Source organism: Merops nubicus, unplaced genomic scaffold (genome assembly GCF_000691845.1).
Source record: "Merops nubicus isolate BGI_N331 unplaced genomic scaffold, ASM69184v1 scaffold8713, whole genome shotgun sequence".
NCBI lineage: Eukaryota > Metazoa > Chordata > Aves > Coraciiformes > Meropidae > Merops > Merops nubicus.
In genome coordinates, this window is record NW_008598264.1 from 43,854 (window position 1) to 54,524 (window position 10,671).

General features: G+C 34.7%; 1 protein-coding gene across 1 annotated transcript in view; it reads right to left on the reverse strand.

Moving 5' to 3' along the window:
* CEP290 (centrosomal protein 290kDa) overlaps positions 1–8,073 on the reverse strand; it is a gene marked incomplete at its 3' end in the record, with an annotated part of 51,696 nt that extends 43,623 nt beyond the window's left edge. Inside the window, exons 1-13 of the mRNA XM_008936992.1 lie at positions 7,972–8,073; positions 7,756–7,833; positions 6,915–6,984; positions 6,639–6,685; positions 6,133–6,276; positions 5,873–5,926; positions 4,775–4,927; positions 4,219–4,401; positions 3,771–3,860; positions 3,573–3,695; positions 1,606–1,729; positions 1,082–1,254; positions 427–589 (exon numbers count right to left, since the gene is read on the reverse strand). Of these exons, the coding sequence (XP_008935240.1) occupies positions 427–589; positions 1,082–1,254; positions 1,606–1,729; positions 3,573–3,695; positions 3,771–3,860; positions 4,219–4,401; positions 4,775–4,927; positions 5,873–5,926; positions 6,133–6,276; positions 6,639–6,685; positions 6,915–6,984; positions 7,756–7,833; positions 7,972–8,073 (1,504 nt within the window). The remainder of the gene's footprint in view (positions 1–426; positions 590–1,081; positions 1,255–1,605; positions 1,730–3,572; positions 3,696–3,770; positions 3,861–4,218; positions 4,402–4,774; positions 4,928–5,872; positions 5,927–6,132; positions 6,277–6,638; positions 6,686–6,914; positions 6,985–7,755; positions 7,834–7,971) is intronic.
* Positions 8,074–10,671: the final 2,598 nt, after the last annotated feature.

Consider the following 10,671-nt stretch of genomic DNA (forward strand, 5'->3'; position numbering starts at 1 on the left):
ACCTTGGTTACTCAAAATGCAATAAAACCTCACCTACAATTAACTGCATTTGTTTAGATCCTTCTGCATAAAAATAAGCCTGTCCAAACTTTTATCTGTGTTTTTCAATCTAGCACTACAAATTCAGTATGTTCTGGTTTCCAAACACCGTATTATAGAATTAACTAAATAGTCTACAGTCAAAGAAGAGTCAAAAAGCCCTACAAAACCTATTCTCCTACTTTCTGCAGTCAGTGCAACCTGTAAACCAAGATTAGTCATGTCCACTCAAGCAGCCTGCCCTAACTTAGTGAAACTACTTGCAAATATTAGCAGAATACACTAAATTATTTCAAAGTGTTTACTTGCTGTATTAAAAGTTTGCCATGATACAATGTTATTTCAATTCTTACACCAGTATTTGAAAACATAACAGATATAGCATACCCAAGCGCTCTCGGAGTTCTTCGTTTTCATCAAGAAGGTCATTTATTTTAAGTTCATGTTTATTGACTTCCTTAACTAGTGTTTCAATCTCATGATCCCGTATATTGACCTGTTTTTTTAAATCTTTTATTTCAGCAACAGCCTCTTCCAAACCATATGTTCCCTGTAAAAACCCAAGCGGAAACAAAACAAAGATGTAAGAAAATAAATTATGATTCTGTCTTTCATCATTACACAGTAAGAAAAAGAAATGGTTTTCAACCTGTATCACTCTTCTCCACTATGCTTAATGAAAAAAGTTACTGAATAAAAAGCAGACCCTGCAAATCTTTTGAATACAAAGAGGTGTCTCCATATATTCCAAAACTGAGTTCTCTTACTACATGATTCTTTGAATAGTTATATCTTGAGCATTCAATTACCCTTCAACAGACTTCAAAAACCTATATAAATGTGTTAAAGCTGAAAACTTGTAAAAATGGTTAAGCATGGCCAACAAATTGCATGCAGCTAGTGACCACTAAAGCTTATTATGAAAGAAAATTTAAAATCTGCATCACGATTCATTAGAATATAGTCAATAAAAAAATGGAAGAACAAAATGATCTCCTAAAAACATGATGAAATACTCTGCCCACTCTAACAAATCCTTTACCAGTTCGTAATCTCTCATTCGTTTCAGAGTCTCCACAAGCTCTTTGTCCTTTTCTCTAGCATCTCTTTCTGCTAATTCAGCTGATTTCTCAGCCTCCTTCGTTCTCTCCTCTAGCATTTTTAACTTTTCCTGCATATCCTCAACGTGATTCTTCTGAGCAAGAGATGAGGGACCTGGAAACAAAAACCTTGATCTGTTTACAATTCAACTAGGAACTCTTGCCATTAAGCAAAAAAGAAACACTTCAGATGATGTTGTAAAGGAGATCTTAATTTTCTGCACTTTTTAATTAAGTGATTACAAAAGACTACATATGAGAGGTTTGTTGTTATTTTCCCCCAATCCCGCCAGTCACTCATTGAAACTCTTCACAAATGTTTAATAAATGGAAATGAACAAAACCATTCAACACTAAATTACCCAAATATTCCAAACACTTTCTCTGTATGTCTACAGAATAAAGAATGCACAGTCCATTTGTGGTTTCTTACTCCACAGATATGAAAATAAAATGGTTGTGTTACCTTTATCTTTTTGGAGCTCATTTTTCAATTTCTCAATAATAAATGCGTTTTGTTCCATTTCTTTGGTGTACTGTTCAACCTGCTCAGTAAGCAATCTTATTTGAGCATCTCGCTCTTGCACACCCTACACACACAGAAAAAGAAACCCCATTAAAGAATTCTTCTTTGCTGACAGGCAAGCTACGTACATAGAACACCACACAATAAATAAAGAAATTAAAGTAGCTAATACAAGACAATTTGTGGAACGTTGAATATGCTGTACTTACAACGTAGAGTTCAGATATTATCTAGAAGTTGGGTAAAAGAAAAGAAAAATAAAAGGAAAAATAAAAAAGAAAGAGTAAAAGTAAGGCATTCAAATGCAAAAACATTACAAGCAGTATTTTAGTGTATCAATTTTGCATTGAACAAATCTCCATGAGTTAGCCAATGTATGATGAAACGTTTCAGATGATACAGGTTTCTTACAGCTTGCTCAAAAACAATTGCCAGTGGGAACAAAGAGAGAAAAGTTCCAGACTGGAAGGACTAACAATCCATCATACATGACACCTGTATTGCAGACTGGCTTTCAGCAAGACATCCAACTTTTAAAAATTCCTATCACACGCTTACACATTGCAGATGTGTGTCTGTAAGCACACCCACGTTGTGAAAGTGACTTCTATTTATATTGTACTACTTCTGTGCTTACACATGAACTTTAGAAAAACTACAGAATGATTAATGTTATGTTTTCTGTGACGAATGAAAAAAGAGGAATAAGATAAAAGAGACTTAGACAGAAGTTACAGAAAAGAAGTTTAATGTAGAAATCTCAAGAGTTGCCAACCTTACTTTGTAATAATGTTACAAAAACCATTATTCAGGCTTTCTTAGAGGACCAATATTACCACATTTCAAATCTAAAGGTAAAGAGTTTGGCAAAGTTGTACAGTGCTAAACACAACCCTTTAGAATGTAAGCATACACTGAAACGTAACAAGCTCAGTCCATTTCGAGTTAAAACACAGTGTAGTAACTTGAAATAACTTCTGTCTACTTTAAAAATATGCTCAGTTCCACAAAACTGTTCAAAATGTTGCACTAATGACATTCACCCAAAAAAGCAACCTCTACAGCCATCTAGACAGCTAAAACCAGACTCTACAACTGCTTAGCAAAGTTTGTTTCAGCTGCCTTCCTCTTCTGATCATCAGAGGCTGATTTGTATTTAAGGATTGTTTTTTATGAGGTGTTATCTATTCCTTGTTTTGGAAGACTGCATAAATACATCTCATCAATACTGCTCAGACTACAAGGGCTCAACGTGTAATGCAAACGTCATGATGGATTTAAAATACTTGAAGTGAGACGGGAAATCATTCTGGTATCGTACAGTATATCTTTCATAATGCATACTTCAGGGTTCCCATTTGGCTGCATTATTTAGTTATCCTTTAAGGTTTTCAAGAAAGTAAGGAAATTCAAGCCATAAAGAACTAAGTAACTTTGCATTAATATGAGAGATACATAAATTCCAGCTAGCTCTCTCATGGGCTGAACCATAGACGTAATGCTGTGGGATTAGGTAAGACAAAGGAACACAAAATTAAACATTAGGTACAACTTTTTCTTGACTAACAAGTTTAGAGGACAGAAAACAAGCTATAATACAAAACCATGAAATTATGAATGCTTCAATGTTAAATCAATCACTCTACTAAGGGTTAGAAAAGATATGTATAAAAGTAACAGAACAAACTACCAAGAGCTCAGTTCATACAGACAGCAAGAGAAGTTTCTTTTGTGCACTACTAACCTAACTTCGTAGTGGAATGAATCAACTTGTCCCATAACTCTCAAAAATAAGTATTACCTATTTTAGTATATGCAAACTATGAAAGACTAAATAATGATTTTGGTTAGTAGCATATTTAGTGAATGCTAATTTCTATGTATGTAATTTCTCACATGGACTGTACCTGCTGAAGGACCAGCGTATTGTTTCTGTCTACATCAAGTTCAGCCATTTTCACTTTCTCTTCCAAGTTAAACAACATTTGCTGGTACTCTAGGAGTTGATCATCTTTTGAAGCTAAGATTTTCTGAAAAGAAGACAAAGTACTATCAGAACACTTGGAATAATTCCTAAAAACAAGTAAAAAAATATTAAAAAGTACCTTCCATTCTTCAACTTTTGCATTTAGAGCTGCCATGAGTGGATCGTCTTCCTCATTCTTTGCTTTCAGCTGGTCTGAAAGCTCCTGAACCTAGAAATGCCATTTGGATGAATATCATACGAAAAAAATGTTTTGCTTCCTCAGCATATATGCACAAACACACTACATTAAGCACATATAGTTTACCAGATTAGAATTACAGCAGTAAGGGAAGGTCGTGACTCTTAAGAAAAGATTACAACATTTTGTGCAAAACAAAATGTGATTTGTAGTCAAGTTTTACAAATTGCACCAAGTGTAAAGATCACACTAATTTCAGATAGTATTCTTTCAGTAAAGAATGTTTTTTAAATGGGTATCTTGAACATTTTTTAATTTAAGCTAAAACTGAAAATACAGTTTAAACGTAAAACAAATTACATTCAGTAATATAAGAGTCAGGTCTTACTTGATATTTGTACTGTTCTTTTTCTTTTCTTAACTGATCCATAATGATATCCGATTGTTGCACAATTAGTTTCATTTTGTTATATTCATCAGTCATCTTCTCCATTTCTTGAACCGATTCCTCAAGATTCTTCCTCATTTCTTGGTTCTGAATGTCTAACTTCTCATTAGCTTCAGTCAAATTCTGAATAATGAAAGAAAAAGCTGCTTTTCTAAAGTGTACATCTTCATACCTAAATAGGCACTAACTGATAGCTACTTTAAATGTGAGACTTGAAAGTCTTATGTGACATAAGCACAGAACCGAGTATTTCACCTGTAGATCGTCCATTTCAACAAATCCTAATAGCAAACAAAAGGCACTTGCCATTGCCAGTAGCTTCACTACGTCTGGCAGGTTCACAGATGCAGACTATATGCATAAGAGAAGCCAACTGCATTATAAATTCCCTTATTCCACATGACTTGATCTGTAAATTGGCATAGCTTTGTGAAAAGCACTATTGCCAGTAAATATCTAATAAATACAAACACTCAATAATATGCATAGATTTTACCTGAATTTCATCCAAATACTGGACAAGCTCGAAGTTCTTTTTGGACAGCTGTGATCTGTAAGCAGAATCCTCTCCTCTTCGTAATAGAATTGCTTCTTTTTGAGAATCTAGCTGCTTCTGACAGTCAACTACATCCTGACGCAGCTGTTCATTCTGCGCAGAAAGCAATCCAAACTTACATCTAGTTTGAAGAGTTGAAGACAAAGTTGTTGCTTTTCTAGCAAGCTAACACAAAGAGCTGAGACAGTCAAAACCCATCCAAATTCATATAGTCCGCTTTTAAATATCTTAGAAGCCTCACCTTTTTCTTTATGCGTGTTTTCTTCGGATTAAAAAGGAGAGAAGAAAACCAAGAGAACAAAGTATGAAAAATAATTTCAATAGGAATCAACAGAGACAAAATAAAACAGTTTTCTATGTATGTGTGCAGCCTTGTACATACATACCCATCGGTAAAAGGGCATTTTCACAGAGTCATAGAATGGTTTGGGTTGGAAGGGACCTTAAAGATCATCTACTTCCAACCCCTCTGCCATGGACAGGGACACCCTTCACTAGACCAGGTTGCTCAAAGCTCCATCCAACTTAGTCAGAATAGCCAGAAAAAAAAAATTCAAGTGAATGATTTAAAAAAATTCTACCAATAACGTTAACTCCATCTTTGCATTTACTTTTGACTTTTTAGTCACATTAACTTCTGACTTTTTAGAATTTTATTTCAACCAATCAATCTTAACAAAAGTAGCAAGCATAAACCAATGTCTAATATCCACCAAGTCTATTTGTCAATACTGTTTAAGAAAAACACTAATGATTCAAAAACACAAAATCCAGACAAAATTAATGCATAGTAGGACTATGTGAATTCAAATGCAGATCCCTCCTGACCTCAATTAACTAAGTTTTATTTGAGTATATGTACTGTCTATTTGCTAAACATGATGAAAATTCAGTATTTTCTTTGTATCAGTAAGCAGGAAATGTTTTAAACCAGAATTAAACATCAAGCCACACCAAAGATTATAAATAGAAAAAACTAATAGTATATTTATAAATAAATTTGAATATACAATAAATCAGCAATAATTCTTTACTAACCTCTCTTCTTAATTTGACATTTTCATTTTCAGCATCTTCATTTCGAAGAGCAAGCTAGAACAAGACAGAAAACCTTTACATGTATCACTAACAGCACAAACTATGAACAAAGAACTCCAGAAATAAATAGAAAATGAATGCACAGCAGTCCTAATTCATCAGCATTTTATTTAATTTCAGAGGATCTTTTCAGACCATGGACTTCTCAAAAGATGTGCCAGAACAACCTTTAAGGGATGTTAAGCTGAAGTCCTTCTTACCTGTTCATTCATTTTCTTCTCTTTCTCCAGTTCTTTTTCTGTAGCTGTTAACTGTTTGTCTTTTTGTTCTAATTGTTTTTCCAGCTGGCGGATCTCATCACGCAAAAAACAAGTGTCACGACCACCAGCAGATCTTTGGGCCATCTTAAGAGCATTAAAATAACATTATAAATATAGTACATTTCTTCAAAATAGAAAGAACTAAAAAATGTCAATGTTAAGGCTAACGCTCCTAACGTTCAGGAAAAGCAACAGGAAGGGCTCACTAGCTTCTTTCAACAAAACCCAGAAATCTCAAAAAATATCTGGGATTTATTCAAGCATAAAAAAAAAATTCTTGTACATGCAGTTCTTTGCAAACTTGAGGCTGGTGAATATTCAAAAGCCAAAAAGAACTACTAGCTAAAATGCAGGGCTATTATGTCTCTTTACTAGATCAAAATTCTAGTTTAAAAAAACCCATTTGAAAAAAACACTCTATAAACAAATGAAATTTTAAAACATACCTCTAATTCATTTTCAAGTTTCATCACTTTTGTTTTAAATTGATTTTCTGTTAAAATAGAACAGATCCAGTGAAATACTCAACAAAGTAAAAACTATGTACAACAATAATGGTTAAGCTCAGTCTCTAAATACTTGGCTTCACCAAAGCAAATGACTTCAGAGCCGCTGGCATTTCATTCCGTCCCCTAAACTTAAAGACAAAACAAACCAACCAAACAAAACCACTAAAAATTAGATTTAACAAATTTAGGAACAGCATAAAAAGGCTTGCTTACCACATTTGGCTTGCTCTTCCCCAGCTTTTTCAACTTCTTCTAGTGCGAGCTCTACTTCTTCAGCTTTCATCTGGGAAAAAAGTATAATAAACAAAGAAGATATATTTATTAGTAACAAATTAATGTTGTTCCACAGACCTCATGTTTAAAATGATGGAAACATTTATAAATGAGAACATCAAATTTTTCGCTCCTTAAACAAATAAAACCACTCTCACTTTTTCCCATGATGACAATTAAGAAGTTCAGATTGCTGAAGCATTTTATTTAGCAATTTATTCTACAGGGCTACCTAAACATTTGAAAGCATACTGATGAGAATTAAAAACAGTAAAAAAAGCCTCTCTAAAACTAATGTGCTGACTTGTGCTGCTCTTGTTTCTTGCTTTCAGTACACTTATGACTAAACATAAGACAGCATCATACATTTATAGGATGTTTTATGATGGTGGTATTCATTAATTCATGGTGACATTTTTACTTACTCTAAAACATCAACTTACCAAAATATCTTCTATTAAACTTAAAATCATTATCAGTAACTTAAAACATCTATCCAATTTTTGAGATATTTGTTTGAATTTTCCATATACAAAACTAAGGTTCCTTACCTATATAACTATGTTAGTCCTATTCTTTATTTCCCACTGCTACATGCCATAATCCCAACAGCTAAAGCAGATACTCTGGTGCAAGCACACATTTTTTATATAAATGCTTACGAGTAACCAGTGTGTTCAATGCAGGGGAAAAAAAAAAAAGAGTAATGATGCTTTCATTTAAACAAAAAAAAAATACAAATACATCTGCAGAATTGTAGAAAAGGAAGGTTAATACAAACCTTCATTAGTGACTGAGTAATTTTAAAAAGGTGTATCAGTTGTTCTGGAGTTTTCTCTTTCAAGTCTTTCCCATCAACCTAAGGAAAGAGACAGTGTTTTGATACAAGTATCAATGAAATGTACAACAGAAATCATTTCTGTATGCGAAGGACTAGAGATGGTTTAGGGAAGAAAGTGTAACAAAACCCTTATGTTGCATTTTCCCCTTTGAGCACCTTAGACACGGTCTCCAGCCATCTTTCTGCGAGTGTCTCTTGATTAGGCAGAGCATCGGGATCCACTTTCATGAGCCTCTTCCAATCTAAATTGGGCGCCATACTGAAATTGTATTTTTTTTCCTGGAACAAAAATTAAAATAAGAATTAACAGACATTATCAGTGCAAACCAATTTTGCCAATTTTAAATCCAATGATTTAAAGGAGGCTGGCCACTGAAGTGCACAAGATGATTCTAGAAACTGTATTGATTCTGTAACACTGATTAACATCGTGCTCACATTTTGGGCTACTGAAAACAAGATTATACTAAAAGACTGTTTTCTTTAAGCTAGAAATTACATCATGCATAATTCAATCTATTGAACTAACAGTGAAGACCAGGACACATGTGAAACCTCTATCTGAACTTTGATATCCTTCTTCTCCTTCTCGCCTCTCAATGTGGTATTTTTCTGCTAATGAATAAATGCAACTGGATGCCCTTTGAGCTAGCTCTTGTAGGATAAACAGCTCCTTACAGCCACAAAATCATTACTTTGAGTATTAAACCGCAACCAACACCTGCTTTAGTTTGATACTACGAGCATCCATTTTTTGACATTCATTTCTAAGATATAAAACTCTTGTAGTAAACATCCTTCTCTTTCAAACAGAATATTTGAATTGATGAAGGACCATGAACAACCTGGGAACTTACAAAACTCTGATCAGAAAGTAGTGCAAAGTTTTGTTCTACTGCTTACCTACTGGTTGCTGTGGGCCACAGTGACTTCTCATATACGTGAAAGTTAGCGCAGTATCTGAAAAAGGCAGAAGGGGTTGGAAGCCTTGTATTATTCTACTCTCTGGAGCTGTCTCTAGCCTTTATTATCAATATCTGAAAAATTAGATTCTGGACTTTAAGCCAGAACATTTCTTAGCCTGTTTATTGCTCTAAACTATGAATATGGCATGAATGGTTAAGGAAATATAGAAAGAAATAAAACTAACTAGAATATTAAATTCATTATTATTAAAAAAAACTAAGGACACACCAGGGGTATCTGTAACAATGCCCTATACTAAGCATGATATGCAATGTGTTCCATCATGCACCCTGTTCATCATTCAGCAGTTTAAAAACCCAACAAAAGAAACTTCCCTCCTTACTGAAAGGCTGGCCTGATATTACTCTCAAAAAAAACATGTCTAAGCAGTCTGAAAGAAGAGTCGCAGGATTTTGAAATCCAGCTGTATGCTTAAGGGAGGATAAAAATCAACCTTTCCGCATCTTTTCTGAATACATGAACTACTTGAGAGTTCACCTATATTTACTGTCTCTTCAATGATTTAGAAAACATGCATTCCATATAATCCATGACTTCATATGATGATATAATTTATACCTTGTTGCTTTTCTGCTTTGTCGTAGAAGGCAAAGGAAATTAAAAAAAAAAAAATCACATACAGGCATATACAGATTGATCTTGCCACTCCTAGTTCTTCCATTAATTGAATACTACTTGATTTCATTAACATACCTGTTTAAGGGTTGTTTCTTTCTAAAATTTAGTATTTTTTTCTTAAACAATGAGATGTAGGAATTATGAATATGAAATGCTTGACAAGCAAAACTATTCTGAAAGCGAATACACAACCTGTCAATCTTTTCCAACATTCTATCTTTCAAAATCTCTTTTTCTCTTAACTTATAAAATGACTTAAGAAAGTACCAGGCCTAAAAACCAAAAGGAGAGAGCTGTACATAAAATAATTGAATTTGTTGAGAGACCAGCTATGGTAAGGTGTGGGGAGCACAATCTGGGCATACAGAATGGTCCACAGTGTGCCTATATTTAAGGACAGTAAGGGAATATTTTTGACTGAAGAGTTTTTCACCATAAAGTTTAGCTGATCCCTTCCTCTCAACTAGAATCTGTGGTTTTAGTTAACAGATGATCTGTGTGGTGACACAGAGATCATGGCTCTACAAAAAGTGTGAAATAGATGTACATTTGACATTAGTTATCACAAGATTTTCCCAACTTGCTCCAGCAATCAAACACATAAAAAGGCCAGATATTAAATTCCAGCGGGGGCAGATAAAAATGGAGTTCTAGTGGGCACGTCCAAGTACTGTCAGAACAGTAACCTTCTGTACTGCTTACAGGAAAGCAGGTGAAGAGGAAGCTAAGCTACCATAATGATACCTTACCATAACAGTGAAATTAAGCACCGGTAGGAAGAGCTGGTCTTTCTCTATCAAGGTGTATCTAACATGCAGCACAGTCATGTGTACTTTAGCAAGACCGAATACCAAGAAGCAGCACAGATGCATGGGAGATGTGCTCTCCTAACTGTATTAGTTTACTAGGACTAACGCTTTTTTAGATACTTCTGATTTTCAAATTACTGTTACACAGACGAGCCCTCATCTACTAGCTGTACAGAGGGCTAGATCTTAACTACAAAGCCTCAACCAAAATGGGATCTCGCCCAGCACTCCTATTTTCTTCCAGTCTGTATATCCCAACCCCGGGCACAACACAGTGACAGTCTGCGATCCCTCCAGGACACTACCGAGAGACAGTTCTGCCTCCGTTCCACCTGACTGATGAAATAACAAAAAGCCCTATTTTGCCTCCAGCTTCACAGCGGGGCACAGGTAAGGCACGACTCGAGACAGAGCGGCCGTAACCTCCCCCGAGCACTGCGCC